The 25,527-nt window shown below is 38.5% G+C and overlaps 1 protein-coding gene across 1 annotated transcript in view; it reads right to left on the reverse strand.

The window, feature by feature from the left end:
- Window positions 1–25,527, reverse strand: part of TRAPPC11 (trafficking protein particle complex subunit 11) — a 40,550-nt gene that overhangs the window by 11,275 nt on the left and 3,748 nt on the right. Inside the window, exons 5-21 of the mRNA XM_063310699.1 lie at window positions 24,462–24,576; window positions 22,756–22,855; window positions 21,978–22,051; window positions 21,385–21,481; window positions 14,662–14,795; window positions 13,804–13,951; window positions 10,478–10,571; window positions 9,033–9,112; window positions 8,878–8,956; window positions 8,743–8,797; window positions 6,866–7,011; window positions 5,408–5,469; window positions 5,186–5,318; window positions 4,299–4,429; window positions 2,571–2,726; window positions 1,669–1,856; window positions 341–489 (exon numbers count right to left, since the gene is read on the reverse strand). Of these exons, the coding sequence (XP_063166769.1) occupies window positions 341–489; window positions 1,669–1,856; window positions 2,571–2,726; window positions 4,299–4,429; window positions 5,186–5,318; window positions 5,408–5,469; window positions 6,866–7,011; window positions 8,743–8,797; window positions 8,878–8,956; window positions 9,033–9,112; window positions 10,478–10,571; window positions 13,804–13,951; window positions 14,662–14,795; window positions 21,385–21,481; window positions 21,978–22,051; window positions 22,756–22,855; window positions 24,462–24,576 (1,941 nt within the window). The remainder of the gene's footprint in view (window positions 1–340; window positions 490–1,668; window positions 1,857–2,570; window positions 2,727–4,298; window positions 4,430–5,185; window positions 5,319–5,407; window positions 5,470–6,865; window positions 7,012–8,742; window positions 8,798–8,877; window positions 8,957–9,032; window positions 9,113–10,477; window positions 10,572–13,803; window positions 13,952–14,661; window positions 14,796–21,384; window positions 21,482–21,977; window positions 22,052–22,755; window positions 22,856–24,461; window positions 24,577–25,527) is intronic.

Raw genomic sequence — 25,527 nt, forward strand, 5'->3', positions numbered from 1 at the left:
GTTGGGAATAACAGTAGTAGCGCAAAGCATAAATAAGGCACTATGTTGAAGAAGATTCTGCTAAAGTAAAACGGTATCAGCTTATATAAGTGAATGTTGTATTTCAAAGACATCATTTAAGTCAGCATATGTTAATCATATGGGCAGTACCACTTCATGGAATCTAGCTAACCAGTAAACAGCCTTTTCATTTGTATTCCACTATCTAATCTAATAGCTGAATTATTCACTTGCCCAACTAGCAAAAGAAAAGGGAATGGTTTAAACCTTTCCACATGAGATGATCTTTTAGTATGAGAACTTTGACTGAGCCAGTAGCATCATGTTACATAATGAATACCTGGTTTTAAGCCTGCTGTGAGCTTTATGTCTTTGGCAATTGTCTTCTCATGTGACTCGACTGTCACAATCAAACAATACATTTCATTCATAAGGGCAGGAGGTTCATGACTAAGCTGGACGGAAATGTTTGGCACTCTAGAAATGATCCTTGAATGAAAACAAGAAACAAGTCACCTGCTTGCTGTAGCTTTACCTTCTTTCTTAGTCTAGCTGTTGTTCTACAAGCCCCTGCATGTGCAGTGGCAGCAATTCTCTAGACACAGCAAGCAACACAGCAAGCAAGGTCAAATTATTGCATGTATTTTTCAGTTTTCACTCTTTCCTCACACGTCCTTTACAATGTACAAACAAGCATAGATGATACCCCTGTAGCCTTTTAGAAGCTATGTTAGGGGCCACAAAATGCTTGGATTTAGGCAAAACCTGGCCTATAGCCAAAAGCAGGCCTGTGCAAGTTTTGAAAGGGCTTGTCTTCCACTTGTAAGGCAACAGCATTGAGAACAGGTTGGATTAGAGGCCAGCCCACGGGCATGGGTTCAAGGCTGGCATCCAGTTCAGAGGGAAAGGGACAAAGAACGCTTTACAGTATATCATCATATCTCACCTTTCTGCTCACAATGGCAGAACACTGTAATAGAACGTATTACTACAAAGCAGATATTCTGTAAGTTGTGCAGCTAAATACACAATCTAGAGCTTTTAAATCTTTGTTGTTGTTGTTCATTACAAGCGGTTTTTCTCCTAAATTTCAGAATTTAGCGTGTATTATGAACAGTCATTCATTCAACAGGTCTAAGAAAAAGAATTGTTCTTATCTCTCTTGCTGTCATTAAACAATATTTTAAAGTTAATTGAGAAGCACAACTGAAGAGAGGCTGAAAGCACTAGACCCATTAGCTGGCAGAATTGTGACATCATCGCTTACCTTCCTCCACTATTGCTGAAAAAATCTGCAGGTATTCTATTAGACTTGTCTCAATGCATTACTTATTGAAAACATTTCTAAATACCTTTCATCATAAAGAAGCATTCCAGAGCTTCTTGCAATACAGACACCATCACCTGTCTTTGGAAAGGCGTAAGAATGTGAAAGCCCTACAGAACATAGTTGCAAACTGCTGTCACAGAACCTAGGAATCGTAACTTGCGAAGTCATAATCCTCTTAGACAGTGAAATATTTTAGTCTCCAATATTCCCTGGCAATTCCTGAAGAACTTTTTCTGGAAAGGTGGAACAGTGAAAGCAACTACTCCTGTTTTATGCTATTCCCAAACCTCTGTACCTTTAAAGAATGATTTCCCACCATGGAACCTATTTATACTTACATAGTGCTTGCCTGAATGGTAAGGCTCTCCCAATGAACCTCATTATCTGGAAGTTTGGGTCGTCTTTTGAAGGAACGAGCTGCCAGCACTGCTTCTTGAGATGCAGCAGCATCACCCCCTCCTCCATGCCAATTCAAGACCACACACCTGCCATTTTCACTACCCAAAATTAAATCCACTGAGGTAATCTGAAAAGAAAGAGGTATCATTTGGATTTCCCATCCTCCAGCCCATTTAATGTGCTATAAATATAGAGTAAATTATTGCTTTTTAGTATGATCTGCATGCATTTACAAATGAGTCCTAGCCACTGCTATTTATGTCTAGTGGATTCCTACTAAAATATATCAATTCTCTGAAACCTCAGAGCTCAGGCTGTCCTTCTACAAAGAAGCATTTGTCTATCTTAAGTTCTTCTTACTATAATTTGTGCACACAGTTAAAAACATGCCACAATATAGCATGTATATTCAGGAGCTGATTCATTTCAGTTGCACTTTTCCTGTTGTAATTCAGATTTTTAAAATATTTTTATTAGATACTTTAAAAACAAATAAATAAGCTTAAAAAGAAACATGAAAAAAGATTAATAACATACAAATGAATAAACCAGGGATTTTGAAATGTCCCAGAAGTGATAGCATTCTAATATATGAGTATATTAATCACAGTTTTCTAACTTTTTCATAGATTAAACTCCACAATCCCCCTTTCTGTTGCAACTCCATAAAGTCCTCCTGAACAATATACTGGTGGAGTGCTCCTGGCTCCTGTTCTTGTCTTCTTTTGTGCGGAAAAGGCACCCTACTGGATCAGCTGATTAGTGTCTGCTTATTCCTGAACTTCAATCAACAATGTCCTTAATATCTTTATAACACCTTGAATAGTAATTAAGAACATACCTCAATCTTTTTTCCCACGTCTTCTGTTTTTGCCACAAATTTGAAAGTGAACTTTTTTGTCTTACCAGGGATAAGACACATTGTTCCCTGTGTGGACGGTTCCAGGAAGTCACATTTTGGATAGTTTTCTTCCACCACACAATACTGATTGTATTCCTATGGTAAGAGAAAAATCGGCAGAAGTAGAAAAAATCTGATTTACCTGAATTACTGTGATAATCTGCTACACTGTTTACATTATCAATAAAATTGAGAAACACATCCTGTGTAGTTCAGATCACAGTCATTCATAAATTTAGATACCATTAAGGGTATCTAATACCATTGATGTATTAAGGGCATGAATTTTGAAGCAATTCAATATAAACAATTATTATATATTTAGAGCTGTCCAATTTAGGCTGGAAATTACACATGCATGTTTACTTAGGACCAACTTCTCTCAAACTCAGTGAGACTTCTAAGTAAAAGCAGTGCTACAGATGCCATATAAGTATGCCAGATATATACATAAAAAGTAACACAATACTGCATTTCAAATAGATTAAGCATTTTACTTTCACCCAACCTGTCTAGCTCCAAATATGTCATGGCCATGCTAGGTGGCAACATTTGGAGTTTCAACCTGATACCAGAAAACCTGTGACTCATTGGGTCATTGTTTCAGATATATTTCCTTACCAGATTCCTCAATGCCTTCAACAATGGCAGAGCTTTTAATGTACTGGAAAAGTTCTTGAAAATTCAGGGAGGCATTCAGAGATGTATCTGCCTTGAAAGTAGCCCATGTTGAACTGTATAGCACAGTCAAATATCAAGAGTTGACCACAGGAAATGTTTTATGACATTTTGTATTATGTCATAAAATGTTTTATGATAATTTTTATGTAATAAAATTTTATAAAATTTGCCAAATTTCTATTCCATGGGAGTCATGGGTCCCGGATTTTGGACGCATTCTGTAAGTTTGCCCATTTGAGGTACCTTGGTTCAAAAATTGTTAGCCTATGACAGATAATAGCAGATATTAATGCCTTAGTATTGAAAAGAAATGGTGCTTTCCTTTAAAAAAAAAAGACGGATCCTACGCAGTTCAATCTGTACTGACTAAAATTCATGGCTTCATATCCTTTGATCATATTTTCATAGCAGCTTTTATCATATTTTCTGGCTTGGACAAGATAGGAAACTATATAAAGCTACTGAGTTTGTTTGCTCCCGTCGTGAAGTGTAGTGCAAAAGATCATTCCTATCAGACTTTATTGGGTTAATATATCATAATTCGAATCAGTCTGTGGAGTCCTTGGTGCTCTCTGAGCCTTGTGTTTTCTTGCAGACATTTCATTGCCAGGCTAGGCAACATCTTCAGCGCGAAAAGGGAGTGGGCTTTGCTCTCTGTTTATATACCGTCCAGCTTGTGTTGGTGGAGGTGTTGTTCTCTCCTTGGGAGTTCCTTGATTGGGCTGTTGTTTGCTGCTTGGTTGGTTGTTCTTTGATTAGGGTATATTGTGCTGTTTGATTGTTTTAGCCTGGCAATGAAAAGTCTGCAAGAAAACAAGAAGGCTCAGAGAGCACCAAGGACTCCACAGTTCAACCCTGAGCTACAAATATTTGCTTCGATTGAATCAGTCTATTTTGTAATACTAAAATGGCCAGCAAAACGTGACAACTTCATCCATCCCATTAAGCACATATGAATCATGAAAGCAATACATTTTAAAAGATTACCTGATTACTGAAATTGACACGCAACTTAGAAAATCGGATAGGATGCAGGCAGTCAGCTTTCAAATATATATCAAACTGAATTGGTACATCAACATGAAAACTTGGAGCAAGAAACTTAGCTTTGCACTGCACTAGATTTTGAAACAAAACAAAATCACAGGACATAGCATGTTACCAAAAACACTGAAATATTTTATATTTAGCAACAATACAACAGTTTGGGCTGCTTTTCTATCTTGTATTGGGTGAAGGTTGACATTGGAGTTCAGAAATAACCAGAAAGAGATGCTTCTGATTATATATGGCAGCTCCTCTGATGAAAGTACTTTCTAGGTATAAAACTTTTTTTTATAAAACATTTTTTTTCTTATAGTAAGCACTGCTACTGTTTCCATTCCCCCACCTGCATTTTTGTAGAAATCTTTACAGAAAAACTTAAGATGGATTTAAAAAAGCTATTAGAGCTGTCCTAGAGGGCCTTTGGCAAGTGAATGGTCATCATTACACCTACCGCATTATAGCAGACTTGTGTTTTATTTTGATGATAGGTTTTTCATCATATTTCATGTGTTTATGATGTAAACTGCTGGGAATTGTTTTTGAACCCAGCAATATAAAAACACAGAAAATAAACAATAACAAATATTTGACTTTTAAAAAATGTTTACAGCATTCCTCAACAATATATTAGTGCATTTCAGGTTTTAAAACATTTTATACAACTCTTTTCTCATTTCGTATCTAGTATAGACTTGCATTTCACAAACAAAGGAAAAATATGGAAGTGTTTATGGATTTAAAATATATCCTATTATTTTTCCTGCAACCTTTATACCAATAGTTCATACAGATGCTACTTTTTTGTTACAAAAAGTATTAATACATACCAAATGGAACAAAATCTTGTACTTCTATTGTAAAGGTATTGTTGCCTATCAGGGATACTCTATCAGCCCATAATTTCTGTGCAGCTTTTACAGAAGATGCATCACAGTCAGATTCAGGATCTGGATTCTCATTCTAAATTCAAAACAAGATTATTGAAACTGATGCATAGAGCTGGTAAACTCTGCAGATTATTTCATAGAAATTTAGTTCCTTCTACTGACCATGAGAACTTTCATCAGATTCTTTTCTATTCGAGATTTCTGATCTTCTTTCAAAGTAGATGCTTTAATAAAAGACATGAAAATTAATACTAGTCATTGACTGTTTGTAATGCAGTGTTGATATGTTCTAATATCCCACAGCCATCTATCCAAACTACAGGCCTAGTTATCATAGGCAGTATGTGAAATGGCAGACTGGAGGCTTTACAATACTGGTGCAAGCTAAAGGTCATGACTAAACTGTTCCATACTGAAAAAGTTCTCACACTGAAAAACAGCATCAGGAAAATGTACATGTTAGTTTTGCATGTGGAAGTAATGATTCTGAATGGAGTATCCATACATGCGAATCTAAGCCTGTAGCTGGAAAAGACAGTATCAAACATAGGTTTACCTGTTATATCTAATGTTTGGCAACACACACACACACAGTAACATTAATAAGTTATCTTTAAAAGTATTCCTCTAAATGTTTGGAAGAGGAATTATATCCAATATGATAACTGGGCAACAATTAGTGAGGCTAAGAAATCACAAAATCATATAGTAGGTAAAAATACAAGCAGTAGCTGTATTTGGGTGAAGTCAGAAGCAATCATTATATGAAAAAGTTATAATATGTCTCAAGCTCATATGCTTGCTGCTCTCCTCCTTGAACACAGCCGTGAAAAAACCAAAAGCTTCCACTTTTATTTAGATTAACTGCAGCTGAATGTCATCCAAGTCATTCAGTACAGTTAGCATAAAGCAAATTTCTAAGATACTATTTTTCAATCATCTTGTTTCCACTAGCCATAATTAAGATAAACCATGTTTTTTTTTCTGAATAACTAATTATAATTAATCTAAAAAGAAAAGCTTCCAAATTTCTCACAGCCATGCAATAGAGGGAGATGAGGAGCTTGGCTGTTTGTTATGTTTATTTTGTGACTACTAAACTATGATTTGGTGTAACATCAAATCACAATGCTTATAAGAGATTATATATAAACTTTACTTCAAACCTGCTGTATTTACACCCACATCAACATTCCATCAGAAGTAAACTGGATACCTGCCCTATCTCTAAATGTTTCAAAGCATTTTAAGTTTAGCATATTTCCTTTCAGTCTTCAAATCCCTGGATAGCATTCTAAGAATAAATGGCTTCCCTCATGGGAAAACATGAAACCATCTTCAGATAAAACACCAAATGGCTTGATTTCTATTAAATAGACACTTTTATGCCAAACAACAAAAATCCAGAGTAAATTTATTAGGAGACCAAGGAATAAAAGCATAAAGAAAGCATGCTTTATTGCTCCCTACTCACATTTTCTTCACTCAGCTATTCTTTACCTATAAAATAATCTTTTTTAGCATTAACTGTTCCCACACAACTCCAAGTGCCTGTCAGCTTGCCTACACTTGCTGTTAAAAACACTCAGGTTGAAACAGAACTGAAATGCACTTGCTTACCTCTTCCCAGCAGCTCTAATGAGTATGTAATATAATCCTTTATTTGGGCCATTAGGTAGGAACATTTAAGAGCAGTGGACAGTATAGAAGTCAGGAGAGTCCACCATCCTTCACTACGGTAATCGCACAACACATAATCAAGCAGCCTAGAAGACAGAATGTTTAAATGGCTTAACACTTGTAATACTTTTTATAAAACATGGAATGAACTACATTACATTTCTTTTGTTCATACGCAGGTTTGCAAAGCTCAAGATGCTTCTAGAACACCAATGTGCCAGAAGTCTGACTCTGATCTAGAATATTTGGATGTAGCAATACATCGTTGATAGGTGATGTATGAATGGAAGGAAGTGAAGGGGACAAAACAAGCTTAAACTGAACCCCAGCAAGACTGGTGCCGTTTGTTTAATAGTCTGATGCTTTCCCAGTTTGAAGATTAATTCTGGATAGTGTTGTACTCGCCCTGATAAAGCATGTCTACAATTTGGGGTTTTCCTGGACTCCTGGCTCTTGCTTAAGCCACAGGAGACCATGGCCAGGGTGGTGTATTACTTATAGCCCTTGTTGGCCTGGGAGGTCTTTGTAACAATGACTCACACCCTTCTCACTTCACAATTAGAGTACTGCAACACCCTCTATATAGGGCTTCCTTTGAACGTGCTTTGGAATTGCAGTTAGTTCAATGGAGGGAGAACAGTCACTCCTGGGGATGGCTAGCTCCCTAGAATGGCCCTGTTTTGCTTGTGGGTTTATAGAGAACTTTTAGCCATCTGGTTTCCATCATATTTATATTTTATTATGTATTATATTTATTCTATAGTTTTATACTGCATTGTTTTAATTGTGTCTTATTGTAAACCACCCAGAGTCCCTCCTTGGGGGGCGATGGGGAGTGATAAATTTGATTAATAAAATAAAATAAATAAATAAAATGCTGTGTTTCCGTCACTGCACTGGTCTCCAACGCGTTTCGGAGTCAACCTCAAAGTGCTGGCTTTAAACTGTAAAGTTGTATGTGGTTCAGGCCTGCGTATTCAGAAATCTCCTTCAACTAGAATTGGCCCATCCTGTGTGTTCATCCTTTTGGGGGGGATGTTTAGGGTTCCCATCCCATGTGACATTAAGAGACAACCCTTCCCAGTAGTAGATCCAACATTATGGAACAGTTTACTTCCTTAGGTTCATGTAGCCCAAACTTATTTGCTTTTCACAAAGCTGACAAAAGGATCTTGTATTGGTAAGCTTATGAATGCTAGTGGTTATATCAGCCTGCCTTTGGGGGGATTTTTTTATTTTGTTTATTTTCTCTGAGCTAGTTGTTTTTATATATTTGGATTTTATGGACTGTGGGAAATGTGGGAATGTTTGAGGTTCATATTATTTTGTTGTAAATTATTTGGAACCTTTCTATTCCAAATCATTAACAAGATAATACAAACCTCAAACATTCCCACAATTCCCACAGTCTGTGGCAGTATACACATCTGTGTATTAAAGAAATAACTACATCTACCCATCGACCTGATGGTGACCAGGGGTAGCTAAACATATCACACGTTTGTCAAACACTTTATGAACTGGCTGGCAATCTGGTGCTGTTAGGGTTGGGTTAGGTTACAGCCGTGAGTCCTGAAAAGGGGAAGCTGGGAAACAGTTATCACATAACTGGTCCTGCTTTAGAAGAGGAAAAATATTAAGGGTCAGAGCTACATCAAAGATACCATGAGCTTGGATTTTTTTTAATAATCTGAATCACAAATTATTTATTTTTTACCGTACTAATGAGAAAGGAAAGTCTAATTCTCACTAATAGTTTCTAGGTATTTTAAAGTATCCAAAACTATGCAATAGGACATTTATAAAGTCATACTTACTTCAAAGCTTTGGTGTAATCTTTAGCATAGTAATATTCTTCACCCATCTGAACCACTGAAAAGAAAATTAGATTATTCCCAGTACTTTAATTCATTCAAAAGTCTTTTAAACATGCATTTGAAAATGAAACTTACTCAAATGACTTTTCATTCTTGGACACTTGTATCTCTTGAATTGGGTAACTGCATTACTCAACAAGGTGATTATTAACTCCTAATAAATAAAAAATTCTGGTAGTTATATTTGGACTGATTAGACACTAGAAACAATAAACAGAAATCTGACTTACAGAATGGAGAACTTTCTTCTCTTTTAGTTGCAGTGCCAAGATTCCCACTTTCTCCTTTTCAGGATCATTAAGATCGAAACCTGCATAAGATAATGAAAAATCCATTTTAACGAGTCTTGCTTCAAGAGGGGTACCTTATTATTACAACTGTAAGAGACACATGCTTAGTTCCAAGCCAGGAGTACATAGATTCCAAACACTCCTGTAACTTAGGGGAAAGAATGTTTGGAATTCTATTATATTCTTAGTTCTTTTGATAAGACTGCTCTAAAAGAAGCCCTATAGTAATTAAGCATATTTATATCTGAAGCACAGTTATGCTAGACTTCAAAAGAGCTCTTGCAAGAAAACTACTGATATTAACAACACCCTACCCAAAACCTCACAATTGTTTCTTAGCAACAGGTAATTAACTGTGGCATTTCTAATAGGCAACGTTCACTTGATTTATGCTATTTTGCAGATCACCAGTAACTATGCAGATCTTGTGTCACATATTTGCCATACAGTATTTATCCTAAAAACGTATTTTAATCTTTACAGTCTCTTTTGAATAATATTTAACACCAGAAGTTGAAACTGTAATCATCCCAAAACTCTGCGTATGTGATGAAGTACACAAATAGTTTTTCCATGGACACTCCCATGCATTTCAACATGGAGATCTATTTCCTTCACTAACATCAGTGTGAAAAGGATTAATAATGCAAAGTGGATAGGGCAATATATGGATAGCCAAGATTTTCCAATATTTCCTGAATTTTGGCAATTTTTTTTTTATGTTAGCTGTCACACTTATTTTAGGGCTTACACCACAGTTGCCATGTGTTTCCCATCTCAAAACTGTGGGAAACTATGATAGCAATTTTCACGCATCTTAATCACAGAGGGGACCAGAAGCAGTGATCATTGACCTTAGGAGTTACAAATGGCCTTGGGGCTTTAAACTGCCCATCCCTGAGGTGGGGAAACTTGAAATTTGCCATGAAGCATGCCGATAACCTCAAAGAAGTATTTCATAGTTAGAACACAAGTATCAAATCAAACATTCCGTTTTAAATTATGTCTACTGAGGAAACAGTGCTTCAAAAAACTGCTTTGGGGAAATAGTTTTTACATAATGTCTGCTGGAGAACCTCAGCTAAATCATATACTGCTGTTGCAGTAAGTTGTTAAATATTTAGGACATACATATTAGGGTACCCCTGACATATTCATCATGCTAGGATTTATGCACTGATCCGCAGAACCAATAATTCATCCAAGAGAACACCAACGATTCCCCAGTGCTGAGCTGAACAAGGAAGCATAGAACTCCTTTACCGTCTTCCTCAAAGAAGAATCTCTGATCAGTTTATAAGAGCTACAAATTTCTCTGAAACTTTCTAGGATAAATGTCTATTAAGCTGTTTGCTTCGTAATTAAGAAATAAAAAATATATTTACTTAGTATTCCCTGCCTCCATGGCCTTTGTCCATAGAAGTCAAGTATTCCAGTTGGTGTTTCCAATGGATCCGGATTAGGATACATCACAGAAGACTGTAAATTCAGCAAAGTTCTTCTTTAAACTTGATTTTTAAAGTGTGACCCAAAGCAATAATGAAATAACAAGTCAAGGAAGAGAACTCTTAAAATGAGTTCATAGAAGAACAAACCTGCACCAAACACAGTATCTCATAGAGAATGCACAAGTACCTATTGAACCTTAAGATATTAAACTAAATCCAAGTACACACGCTTCAGCTAAATAAATATCCGTGACATTCAAGCATAAATATTTGAGCACAGGAGCCACAACTGACAGGGAGAAAAGTATATGTTTTGCCCAGGATTCTGAACAGCTATACTAAATTCCTTTTTCTTAGAAAACTTTCAGTGAAAATATACATTATAGTCATTCTATCATTTAATGTAGCATGGTTTATAATTAGAGTTTGCACACACGTCTGTAGCTAAAATCTTTCATTTAGTAAAACAGCAGATTGGGACATTAAAAGAATTAAATTTAGACTATCCAACATGCGACCTCTCTTGCCTCATCATCCTCGATGCTCCCTGTGGTTTATGGAGGAGCTGAGGGTTTTGAAGAGGATTAAGAGATGTCTAGAGCGTCGCTGGAGGAAGACAAAGACCGAATCCGACCGACACTGGTTAGAGCTGCTATTAAGGTCTACCTGGTGGCGATAAAAGTGGCGAAGCGTCAATACTTCTCCGCTCTTATTGCGTCTGCAGAATGCCGCCCAACAGCCCTATTTAAAATCACTCAACCCCTTTTGGGGAAGGTGGGTGCAGTGACCCACCTACAAGGCTGTGCAGAGGAGTTTTCAGAGCATCTGCAAGACAAAATTGCTCGGATCCGCTCCATGTTAGACTCCAAGCGTGAGGCAGGGTCTGTGGAGGTACCAAGGGATCGTACTTACCATGTTATCTGGGAACAGTTTGATCCTGTGGGACCCGAGGCAGTGGACAGGATTCTCCGGACAGTAAATGCCACCACTTGCCAATTATATCCATGTCCCTCCTGGCTGGTGAAAGCAGCTCGGGAGGTGACATGTAGTTGGGTCCAGGTGATGGTTAATACATCCTTGAGGGAGGGGGTGTTTCCAACTGCCTATAAGGAGGCGCTGGTACAATCCCTCCTCAAGAAACCATCGCAGTCTCCCACCTCCCCTTTTTGGGGAAAGTGGTTGAGAAAGTGGTGGCATTACAACTCCAGAAGATTCTGGAGGAAATGGATTATCTAGACCCCTTTCAGTCAGTTTTCAGGCCTGGTATGGGGCAGAAATGGCATTGGTCGCACTTATGGATGATCTCTGGCAGGAGTGGGATGGGGGTAGTGCATCCATCCTTGCTCTTCTTGACCTCTCAGCAGCTTTTGATACCATCGACCATGGTATCCTTTTGGGTCGGCTTAGGGAGTTGGGGGTGGGCGGCGTAGTTTTCCGCTGGTTCACCTCCTTCCTCCAGGGCCGGTCCCAGTCGGTGGTGATAGTGGGGGAGAGATCCAACCCTCGACCCCTCCTTTGTGGGGTGCCACAGGGTTCGGGTCTCTCCCCTCTCCTTTTTAACATCTACCTGAAACCACTGGGTGAGATCATTCGTCACCATGGGATGAGGTATCATCAATATGCTGATGATACTCAATTGTATATCTCCATCCTGGGTGAGGTAAGTGATGCTGTGACTGCCCTCTCTCGGTGCCTGGGGGCTGTAGGGGTCTGGATGGGGAACAACAGGCGTCGGCTGAACCCTGGTAAGACGGAATGGCTGTGGGTTAAGGGTTCTTCCATATCCGGGACTTTGTCATCTGTAGTTCTGGATGGGGTTGCACTGCCCCAGACAGACCCGGTGCATAACCTGGGGGTCCTCATGGACTCACGGCTCCTACTCAAAGAGCAGGTGGCAGCTGTGGCCAGAAGGGCCTTTGCACAGCTTTGTGTTGTGCACCAGTCACGCCCTTTCCTGGATCAGGAAGCCCTTCGGACGGTCACTCATGCCCTTGTTATCTCCCAAATAGACTACTGCAATGCGCTCTACATGGAGCTACCCTTGAAGAGTATCCGGAAGCTTCAGCTGGTCCAGAATGCAGCTGTGCGGGCTATTTTTGGTGCCCCTAGAAGGGCGCACATAACACCTTTGCTACGTGAGCTGCATTGGACACCAGTTTGCTTCTGGATCCAATTCAAGGTGTTGGTTATCACCTTTAAAGCCCTACATGGCATGGGACCGGGTTACCTGAGGGACCGCCTCTTCCCCGTACCATCAGCCCGTCCCACCCGATCATGCAGAGAGGGCATGCTACGGACCCTGTCAATAAGAGAATTCCGTCTGGCGGGCCTTCTCTGCAGTAGCGGCTGCCCTTTGGAACATCTTGCCCCCGGAGGTGAGATTAGCCCCATTGCTCCTAGCCTTCCGGAGGAAGTTGAAGACCTGGCTCTGCCACTGGGCTTGGGGCAGGGAGGAGAATCGACATACTTGGGGTTGGCTAGTGCCTTGAAGTGCCCCTCCTACATAATGACTGAAGGAGATCACAGCCATCTGGATTTTATGAGCTGGGGTAGTTAAGAAATTGTTTTAGAGGGATTTTATTAGAATTTTATTGTATATTTATTGTTCTGTATTGTAAACCGCCCAGAGTCCCTCCGGTCGGAGGAGATGGGCAGTGACAAATTTGATAAACAAACAAACAAATAAATAAATTTATTTTGCATTTACTATACAACTTAGTATTTCAAAATACCAGGTTCCATATATAAGATTTATGCCTTTATTGGAAAATGCTAAAACTCTGGTAAGATAGATGGTTCTTTAGTGTGCGCTCATTAGTTATTAGTGTCAACTTGGGAAGGGGAGTTGATATAAATTTATCATGTATTCTTTACCTGAAATTCACTAGGTACTTAATATATATCCAGCCTTATTTTTATGAACTTTTATAATTGGTGTGATTTGCAGATAATTCATGACTAAATTTGATTGATAAATAAATAAGCAAGCAAGCTGTGTAGCCATACATAAAAGTGCTTGTATGAATGCACTCGTGCACACGTATATCAGCTTTTTGCCCAATACTGCAACTAGAGTATGTTTCAATGGCTTAAAGAAAACTCTTTTGTACCCAAGTGCAAAATACTATAATTTTTTGGTATGTCAACTTGCCAGAAAACTAGCTTGCCAGAAAGTAAGCAAAAGCTTACTGAAAACCATGACACAGAAAAATATATGATCTTACCACAGATTTCAGTGAGCTGTAAAACAAGCTACGACTCACCTCATGATCGCAGAAAACATTTGCCAGTTGCTTCCGTTCTTGTGCATAATATGCCGCCTGCTGATAATAGAATCCTGGGTTCTGAGTTTGAATAGCTGTCAACCCCAGCTTAATAGCTTCATCAAATAGATCTCCAAAAGCCTGAAATCTGTTTAGAAACCACAGATACACACAGACTTCAGATATTTTACCAAACCTTGAGCTGAAAATAAAAGCAGTGGCAACGGGCAATTCAGAAACACATAAAATCCCAAGAGGCTGAGAATCTAAATTTAAGGAAGCACCCCAAATTTTCCACCTCTCATAATTATACAAGAAAAACCCAAAACGTAACACATTATGTGCTGCAAATCAGAAAATGTAAAAATAATAAACAAACTGATTTACACATTTCATTCTATTGCTTCTCTGAAGCTCCTTTGCAGGTCATAATACATCAGCTACTCATGACCACTTTAAAAAGGAAAGGCCAGTACTAATAACTTTTATCATGAGTATTAATTGCACTTGGAGATCTGGCCAAAATCTCTTAGACTGGGGAAACCAAGGTTCAAGATCCCACTTATTCACAAGGCTCCACTGGATGACCTTTGGCCAATCATTCTTTCTCAGCCAAATTATCTCACAAGAGTGTCACTGTGGGAATAAAATTACAGGAGACCCCCCCTCCATATATCCCCCCATGCTTTCTTGAGCTCAGAGAAAAGTGAGGATATAAAGTCAACAAATAAGATCATTATTTCGAGCTTAATTCTGAATGATAGCTTTCAGATGATACTAAAGCCTCCAAAAAAGAAACATTAATTTCAGCTTGAATTATTCATCAATTGTAATACTAACAATACTTTAAAAACATACTGTTTTGACATCCAGGCAGCATGCTCAAAAGCCAACTCTGCACTTCCTATTTTTTTCTTGCATAAGTCTATGTGTTTCCTAAACTGTGCAATTGCATCCAGTGGTGTATTATGCTGAAAACACAGGCGGCAGATCTAAAAAGATTTGAGATTAGAACAGTTTATAAAAGTTAGTAGCTCAAATTCATTTCCCCAATACAATGAAATTGTATATTCATGTAGCAAAAAGCCATACAACTTTTATATTTTTATATGAATCTTTCCATATCCAACCCTTAAATGCCTTCATATTTTAAGGGTGCCTGTGTGCATGAAGATGGTCAAACTGAAAAGGCTAATAACTAGGGAATAAAAGAACGGATTCTATTCATTCCCAAATAATCTAAATGTTTACTCCCAAAGATGCTAAGAACAAGGCTGAAAAATCTGGTCTCCCCAGAAGGGAAAAGGTCAGTCTTCTCTTATCTGAGCCAGTTTGAGTAAGGTATCTTTATCTTAAAGGCCAGTCCTTCTCTTACTCTCTCTATTGCTATGCAGGATAGGCAACTAATGTCTTCCAGATGCTCTGAACCTGGACAATAGCAAAGAATGGTGAAGTTGTAGTCTAGTGGAAGGCATCAGATTATCTACCCCCTTTGATACAGTACATGAAGAAAGGCCATGTGTTTAGCAGAAACATGGCTCTTGCCTTGCTTTTTCTGCCCTCACTCCCTCCTGATCCAGGTTTGATCTATTCAACAGATTACTGTAAGGTGGACTTCCAGTGGAGGATTAATGGTGGAGTGACCGATCTTAGCGAACTCCAGGCTAGGATCATCAACACAGTGTCCATCTGGTGGCTCAGGCAGGACCTTAGAGCCCCAAAAGATTCTCCGGGAAAGGAGAATTCAAGGAATTACTCCCTGTGCCCTCTGGACAGCAATTACTTGCCGGAGGATCATGAAATGGCATTCCAGCATCAAACAGTGAGCGATAAGCTGAGAGGCGGGATTGTCAGCTTTTCTAAGCCGCGTTGAAGCTGGAAAAACGGACATTAACCAATTTTACACCCCACTTCTGACCATCCCACTTCTATACTTTTGAAATTTGGAACTATAGAGGCTTTTTCCAGTACAGAAATACTGATTCTCTTGGTAGACCTTTCATTATTTTTTGGAAGTTTTTATTGTATCTTTAACTGCTTTAAAGGATTACAATTGGAGCAAGGAACCTAAAAGTTGAACTGTTTCATTGAAGTTCTTTTTTATGGGAATAAACGTTGTATTATCTATTTTCTATTTTTTTAATTAAAAGACTTTGTTGGATTTGGGTCTGGTTTTTTTTTTCTTTAGTCGCTGTGGGAAAGTATTTGCTGCAGTTGTTTTTCTAAGCTGGGATTGGATACTTTTTTTAAACATTGATAAAGAAAGACTTTTGATTTCAACTGGTGGCTTTATAACTGGATACCTAGTAACTGGAGACTCCCTCCACAACCACTTTCATTATTGGAGTCATCTTTCATTTTTAATACCAATAATCAGACAACAGAGGAAGCCAAAGTATCAAATTTTAAAGCACTGAAGTTTTAAATTGAATTTATACAGAAAGAAATAAAAAAAGAAAGGGGGGAGAATTAGAAACTATGGCCACTAGAAGAAGACAAAGGCAAACTTCTGGTGAATCTGAGGGACTTAAGAGTATGTTTGACGAGTTTGTGGCTAAATGTACAGTCTGTTGCTCAACCTATTGCTCAATCGTTTGTGGAGCTTGAGAAAAAGGTGGATATAAGATTGACTGATTTTGAAAAAAGACTGGATCAAAAATTAGAGAAAACAGAAGATGTGAAAAAAGTAACTACCAGAGTTGATGTACTGGAGACTGAAAGAGAGAAGGACCTTGAAAAAATGGCTCTGCTTGAGTTAAGAGATAAAGAGTTTTTTGTGAGGCTTAGGGGGATTCCTGAAGCCAACAATGAGAGTCTCAAAAGTAAGATTTCCCAAGATCTGGCAGCTTTAATTGAATGGGACGATGACAAAATGATGGAAGAAACTGAAAGAGTCTTTCATATTAATTTGAGATATGCAACTATAAATAATTAGCCGAGAGATGTCCTGGTCCAGTTTGCTAGGAGGAAAACAAGAGATAAAATTTTGGGATCAAATATGTGTTAATATTCAAAAGATTCTTAAAGTGGATTTACAAAAGAAACCAGAACTGTTTCTCTTAGGTCTGATGAAGAAGCAACTCGAGAAACAACATGGGACTTTGCTTTTATACATGATTACAGCAGCAAGACCTTTATACGCACAGAGATGGAAAGATTCACAAATACCTATAGTGGAGGACTGGATTATTAAATCGATGGAGCTGGCCCAAATGGCCAAGTTAACAGTGTTGATAAGAGAAAATACTGTTTTTGGATTTTTGTCCACTTGGCAACTACTTTTAGATTACTTGCTTGTGTCAGAAAAAATGAAGTTTTGATTTTGAGTTTTAATGATTAAATGGTTTGATCTGATAGAAATAATGTTATTAAGGTTTAAATAATTGTAAGAGATTATATTTGTAAATGTATTCATATCTGTACTGGAGAAAGTCGGAAGTCACTTTGTTTCTACTTTCTCTCTACTTTCTCTGTTTTACACTTGTATAGTTTTTTCTTTAGCTCTGTACTCTAGCTTTTCTATATTCTATTTTGTATTTTAACTATACTTTGAAAAATAATAAAGTTCTTTGGAAAAAAAGATTATCATAAGGTGCATGTTGCCCTCACTAATTAAGGAATTCCATTATAACTGCCAAAAAGATAGCTAAATGTAAATAAAAAACCAGAATGTACTGAAAAACATTATCAAAATGGGATGGATTATCAGTGACCCTTCAATGTTTTGTTGTTTATTCGTTTAGTCACTTCCGACTCTTCGTGACTTCATGGACCAGCCCACGCCAGAGCTTCCTGTCGGTCGTCAACACCCCCAGCTCCCCCAGGGATGAGTCCGTCACCTCTAGAATATCATCCATCCACCTTGCCCTTGGTCGGCCCCTCTTCCTTTTGCCCTCCGCTCTCCCTAGCATCAGCATCTTCTCCAGGGTGTCCTGTCTTCTCATTATGTGACCAAAGTATTTCAGTTTTGCCTTTAATATCATTCCCTCAAGTGAGCAGTCTGGCTTGATTTCCTGGAGGATGGACTGGTTTGATCTTCTTGCAGTCCAAGGCACTCTCAGAATTTTCCTCCAACACCACAGTTCAAAAGCATCGATCTTCCTTCGCTCAGCCTTCCTTATGGTCCAGCTCTCGCAGCCATATGTTACTACAGGGAACACCATTGCTTTAACTATGCGGGCCTTTGTTGTCAGTGTGATGTCTCTGCTCTTCACTATTTTATCGAGATTTGTCATTGCTCTTCTCCCAAGGATTAAGCGTCTTCTGATTTCCTGACTGCAGTCAGCATCTGCAGTAATCTTTGCACCTAGGAATACAAAGTCTTTCACTGCTTCTACATTTCCTCCCTCCATTTGCCAGTCATCAATCAAGCTGGTTGCCATAATCTTAGTTTTTTTGAGGTTTAGCTGCAAGCCAGCTTTTGCACTTTCTTCTTTCACCTTCATCATAAGGCTCCTCAGTTCCTCCTCACTTTCAGCCATCAAAGTGGTATCATCTGCATATCTGAGATTGTTAATGTTTCTTCCAGCTTGTCGCATGATGTGTTCTGCATACAAGTTGAATAGGTAGGGTGAGAGTATACAGCCCTGCCGTACTCCTTTCCCAATCTTAAACCAGTCCGTTGTTCCGTGGTCTGTTCTTACTGTTGCTACTTGGTCGTTATACAGATTCTTCAGGAGGCAGACAAGATGACTTGGTATCCCCATACCACTAAGAACTTGCCACAATTTGTTATGGTCCACACAGTCAAAGGCTTTAGAATAGTCAATAAAACAGAAATAGATGTTTTTATGAAACTCCCTGGCTTTTTCCATTATCCAGCGGATATTGGCAGTTCTAAACCCAGCTTGTACATCTGGCAATTCTCGCTCCATGAACTGCTGAAGTCTACCTTGCAGGATCTTGAGCATTACCTTACTGGCATGTGAAATGAGTGCCACTGTTCGATAGTTTGAACATTCTTTAGTGTTTCCCTTTTTTGGTATGGGGATATAAGTTGATTTTTTCCAATCTAATGGCCATTCTTGTGTTTTCCAAATTTGCTGGCATATAGCATGTATTACCTTGACAGCATCATCTTGCAAGACTTTGAACAGTTCAGCTGGGATGCCGTCGTCTCCTGCTGCCTTGTTATTAGCAATGCTTCTTAAGGCACACTCAACCTCACTCTTCAGGATGTCTGGCTCTAGCTCACTGACCACACCGTCAAAGCTATCCCCGATATTGTTATCCTTCCTATACAGGTCTTCTGTATATTCTTGCCATCTTTTCTTGATCTCTTCTTCTTCTGTTAGGTCCTTGCCATCTTTGTTTTTGATCATACCCATTTTGGCCTGGAATTTACCTCCAGTGTTTCTAATTTTCTGGAAGAGGTCTCTTGTCCTTCCTATTCTATTGTCTTCTTCCACTTCCGCGCATTGCTTGTTTAAAAATAATTCCTTATGTCTTCTGGCTAACCTCTGGAATTTTGCATTTAATTGGGCATATCTCCCCCTATCACTGTTGCCTTTTGCTTTCCTTCTTTCTTGGGCTACTTCTAGTGTCTCAGCAGACAGCCATTTTGCCTTCTTGGTTTTCTCTTTCTTTCGGATGTATTTTGTTGCCGCCTCCTGAACAATGCTGCCAACTTCTGTCCAGAGTTCTTCCGGGACCCTATCTACTAAGTCCAGTCCCTTAAATCGATTCTTCACCTCCACTGCATATTCCTTAGGAATATTAGTGAGCTCATATCTAGCTGATCTGTGGGTCTTCCCTAATCTCTTTAGTCTGATCCTAAATTGTGCAAGAAGAAGTTCGTGATCTGAACTACAGTCAGCTCCAGGCCTTGTTTTTACCGACTGTACAGATGTCCGCCACCTTTGGCTGCAAAGGATGTAATCAATCTGATTTTGGTGTTGTCCATCTGGGGAAGTCCATGTATAAAGCCGTCTCTTAGGTTGTTGGAAGAGAGTGTTTGTTATGCAGAGTGAGTTGTCTTGGCAAAATTCTATCAGCCTATGTCCTGCTTCATTTTGTTCTCCCAGGCCATACTTACCTGTAATTCCAGGTGTCATTTGACTGCCCACCTTAGCATTCCAGTCTCCTGTGATGAAAATAACATCTCTTTTAGGCGTGTTGTCCAGTAGGTGCTGCAGATCCTCATAGAACTGCTCTACTTCAGCTTCTTCAGCATTTGTGGTTGGGGCGTATATTTGGATCACTGTGATGTTAGATGGCTTGCCCTGCATTCGAATTGAGATCATTCTGTCGTTTTTTGGGCTGTATCCAAGCACTGCTTTAGCCACTTTACTATTAATGATGAAGGCTACTCCATTTCTTCTGTGGTCCTCTTGTCCACAGTAGTAGATCTGGTGGTCATTTGATGTGAAGTGGCCCATTCCAGTCCATTTCAGTTCACTGACGCCCAGAATGTCTATGTCTAATCTTGACATCTCACCAATAACCACATCCAATTTGCCCTGGCTCATAGATCTTACATTCCAGGTTCCAATGGTGTGTTGATCCTTAGAACATCGGATTCGCCGTTCACCACCAGCACCGTCGGCCGCTAGCCGTCCTTTCAGCTTTGAGCTAGCTGCGTCATCACGTCTGGGGCTAGTTGAGCTCATCCTCTGTTCCTCCCCAGTAGCATTTTGACCATCTTCCGACCTGGGGGTCTCATCTTCCGATGGTATACCGACATATCTCTGGTTGTACTGATCCATTTTGTTTTCACGGCAAGAATACTGGGGTGGGTTGCCATTACCTTCCCCAGGGATCGCATTTAGTCTGACCTCTCTGTCATGACCTTCCCGTCTTGGGTGGCCCTTCACGGTTTAGCTCATGGCATCATTGAGGTGCTCAAGCTCCAGCACCACGACAAGGTAACGATCCTTTGCTGAAGGACCCTTTCAATAAGCCTATCTATTAAGACTTCAGATTGAAGACAAAAAGGCAATTTAGAGGATACGCAGGCACCCACACAATCCATGGAAGACACAGCTGCTCTGAAGAGTGCTCCGCATGCTCTAAATCATCTTTGGGATGTTGAATTTAAAAATGCTATACAAACCTAATACCTATGGCTGGACTTTTGCAGTTTCCACATCAACTGATTATATCAACAATTTGACATAATTTCGTTAATCAAAGTAGCATCAATTGCAATTCTCCCTTTAAAAGCTGCCAGAAATGCATATTGCAGTCACTTAAAGTAGACAGCCTCCATCCCACATGTGGATCTTGGGAATCTTGACTCATCATTCTTTATGTCCAAGCTCCTGAATTACTCTCTCCAAAGTGTACACATCTGCCGCCCAACTGCTTTATAAGCTAGAATGAGCAGGATTGTGATAGGCAGTGTGTAGTCTCCTTAGTTATAAATTGCATTGGTTCTTTCCTGCCACTCGACTGACTGATTCTGGGAATTATTGGCATGTTGCCAGCAACACATTGCCCATTACCACATACCAACCTCAAGATGGAAAAAAATGTTTCCAGTCATATATAGATGTATGTTCCTAGATATCAACAACTATAAAATTTTAACATATGTATAAATAGGTATTATTCTACCTTTTAGGTTAAAAATTTAGTTGTTACCTTGTAGTTTATAAATCCTGCCATGGTCTTGATTTCCAGCATGTTTGTTTCATGAGCTCTCAATTCATGCACAAGATTAAAGGCAGTTTTGTAGTTTCTAAATATAAAATATTATTCATTTGGTATACAAAATTCTGTTAAACAATCTCAAAAATTTCAGTTTAGTTGACAAATATAGTGCTACCCTTTCCCCCAATCAACAATTTCTCTAAGAAGCACTTCTTCATATCTTTCAAGTAATCCCACCATTTAATTATGTGCCAAACTCTTAGATTTTCTCCAGGATGAATCCCACTGTTTACCTTCTCTCAATTTATTTAAGAAATGAACCCAATTTTCCAGTTGGATAGCTGTGCTCATCATGCCAAAATGAATCAGTCTTTTTGGTATTAGAGAATAAGGCAGTTACTACACTTGAGTAAAGTTATTTGATGTGAGGAACATGCAATATGTACATAATCCTGGAGAACAGCAGAAGACAGATTTAGCAACTATCACATACAAAAACTTTCCACTCTTCTGCTACCCATTCCCTGCCTTTGATGAACAGAGACCTCCACTTACTATTTCAATATTTGAATAGAGAAACTTACTTTAGAGCATTTAATGTGTCTTGCTTCAACTCACTGAAGAATGCTATTTTGAACTGGTGTCTAACGAACAAAAGCTGCAACACAACCAATTGGCAACATTTTAAACTATGATGTTAATTTTAGTTTTGAACTTTTTAATGTAGGCAACATCAAATGCAGATCAATACCTGTTCATGCTTAGCTAAACAGTAAGCCTGACACAGGACACATTTTCAGTGGGGTTCAAATAGTTTTATTCACTAGCATATTTTTACTTTTGCTGCTAGCTTGCATTTTGTTATTTGCTTTTAAAGGGTTTCTAAAATTCGCATTCTGATTATAAGGTTTTATTGTTAAGTTTTACAATCTCCAGGTAATTTTAGTATAACAGCAGGCTATAAACAATTTGTCATGACTGTTTTTTTCTTAGTCTCTTTCCTTCTTTCTCTCTTTCTCATAGATATACACATGCAAACACACCATTCCTTCTTCCACTTTTCAACATAATGAAACATTAATTTTCTAATCAAAATAACAGTAAAAGTAATATTACTTAATTGTTAACAGGAATTAATAAATGACCGTACTGAAACATCAAAAGAATGCCTTGGCAAGTACAGTACACATTTATTTTAATGGTAGTTTACCTACTAAAATCTGAATAAAGAGAAAATTCTATAGATAACTCTTATCCTAATATTATCTTTTTAAGAATGTTATATATTTATATTCTGTAAGATCTTCTTCTAATGCTTCATCAACACTAGGCAGTTTACTTTATCAGATATCTTAGCAATACCTGATGTGTTGTTTTGTTCAAATATTCTTTATGAGATTTCACTCTTCGGATTTCTGTGTAGTAATAGGTCTGAGCATGTTCATAAAAAGCATTTTCTAACCTATGAAAGAAAACCACATAATTTTTTAGAAACCAAGAGAGAAAGAGGACTTTCAGAAAGTACCTAACATTGCAGTTGGAGAAAGTCCTATAAGGGACTGATAACTTTTGTCAGAAAGCATTCAAATTATATTTGTATTTTGCACAAAAGTCCTTCTAGTTACTTAAAGGATTGTAAAAGAATAAACTACACTAACCACCCTTAAACAGATACTCCTATTTATTTAGTGAAATTAATCTCATCTGTCTTTCTCAACATTACATGCCTTGTTTGGGGAGGGTAACTTCTTCCCACTACTTAATAATTCTCACAAATATTTATTTAAAACTTTGTTGAAAAGTTCTCAGAAATCCAAAAAGAAAAGATAAATAATGGCAAATTACCACAACAAAGCTATGACAGCAAAACTAGCTCAGCATTCTTAAGAATTAAGAAAGAAAATGCCTGTTTTAATGTGACATCAAAAATACTATAAAACACATGGCTACTGAACTCTTCTGTGAAGGTTTTTTTTAATTGCCAGGTACTTATCAACTGAAACAGGTATCTGAATGGGGGGTTTACTAAACAATCTTAAAACACAACTAGGCTAGTGTATATGCTAACAATGTGGACCAGGAAGGAACTTTAACAGATCAACTAATATCCAAAACATGTTTTCAAGTATTTTATATTTCTGGGGTACCTTTCAACTGCCTATAGACACCCAGGTCAAAACATCAGTACCTGCCACCTCATTTTTATTTTTCATTAAAAAAAAAAATGGAAAGCTGACATACGGTAAAGCAACTGCTAGCCTCCAACATGAGCTTGTTTTGTAAAAATGTTCTGGGCTCCACTTGGGTTTTACAGGAATTCTGAGAAAATGTAAATAATGGATCGCTGCAGTTCAGTACTTTGCTAAAAAAAAAAAAAAAGATAAAGGGAAGCTAGAAATAGCAGAGAAAGTTCAGAGGAGTACTGTGGATGGCCAGAGATGTATGAAATGAGAATTACAGTATGTGATTCCTGCTATGGTTTGTGTAAATAATTTTGTGAATCTACAAAACTTCCTCCAAGGAAGGCTTTTTGTGAGACCACTCTCAACATCCTCTCAACATTTCAAAAATGCTCCCTAGCTGAAAAATGTTTTGGATCCTAATATACTTTCATGGCAAGGAATTCATTTTTTCTTATGTTTTTCAGTCTCTAGGGGCCATAGGGGCTTAGGGGTGATAACATAAAACCCACCTGTAAACTTGGAGATGGTGTTTGTGTAGGATTAAGAAAAAAATATCTAGTCTAACAGCAGCTTTGCACTCCTATTTTAGCTTTTCCCTTAACAAAGTTAAATCACCCCCAAAGTGGGGGGGGACCCTTTTCCTACCTAATTTTTGTAGGGTAATCCTGGGGGTCTAGAGTTGCCTAATCTCACTTTATGCCAAAAGATAAAAAGACTGGGAAAAGAAGAAAGTGGTTTTAACTGTGAAGAAATTTTAAAAGGCACTGTTATACCAATTACTTGAAAGTAAGTCCCACCAGCACACCTCTAAGCATATCAACACAAGAGTTCTGCCTCTCTCAAGAAATAATGCAGAAAAGCCTGTATTTTACATTATCTGCTTACCTTATAATGTAACCTACGAGATGATCAGTGTGTGGCAAAACAAACAGGGATTTTCCAGAGAGGTCACAAGCATTACATAAAGCTGCTGCCCTTTCAGAAGCAATAACATCTTCTCCTAGAGCAAATACATACACATTCAGAAATGGTTTGAATAACCTTGATCCAAACATTCACAAATTTTATTAAGCTGTATTTACAAGACAATGAATTTCTATGTGTTTTGTCTCAAACATTTGCCTCTTCAATTGGGCCAATCTAACCAATCTACAAGAACATAGAAATGTTAATAAATAGGATGAAGGGTAGTTGGCTTCACAAGAGCTGACCTTCAGCAGAGAACAGACATCTCTTAACAAATGTTCTCTCCCAATATACCTCAGGTGGCAGATTCTAAGCAAATCAAGCGGTCTTATAGATATCCAGGTCCTAAGCAATGCAGCACCATGAACTGCACCCAGAAAACAAACACTGGTAATCAGTGCAGCTCCCATAGTACAGGTGTTATGTGGGAGTATCAAAACAGTCCCATTCACATGCAGACCACTGCATGTTGCACCAGCTGCCGCTTCTGGGTAGTTTTCACAAGCAGTCCCGTGTAAAAGAAATTACAGTAATCCAGTCATGAGAAGTAAAGGAACGAGTTAACTATTACCAGTGTCTCCTACTCCGGGAATGGACATAACTGGGGTACCAGCCAAAGGTGAGCAAAGGCCCTTCTGGCCAGTTTGCACTGTTGATCTAGCAGAAGCTGTGAGTCTAGAAAGACCACCAAATTATGACCCAGCTTATTTTGGGAAATCACAATCCTATCCAGAGCTAAAGCTTGGACTGTCCTGGAATCAGTTGGCTTTTAGATCAACAGCCAACTGTTTGGATTGAGCCATAATCTATTCCTCCCCTTTCAAACCCGTAACAACTTCCAGACACAAGATCAAGACTTCCACTGTATCTCCCATTCAGTCTGGGGCAGAGTTGTGTAACGAAGTGCCATCAGCATACTGATAATAACTTGCTCCGAGATACTAAATGTGTTGAGACTGGCATGCCCAAAGGCTTGATCTCTCCT

This window comes from Candoia aspera, chromosome 8 (assembly GCF_035149785.1).
Source record: "Candoia aspera isolate rCanAsp1 chromosome 8, rCanAsp1.hap2, whole genome shotgun sequence".
NCBI lineage: Eukaryota > Metazoa > Chordata > Lepidosauria > Squamata > Boidae > Candoia > Candoia aspera.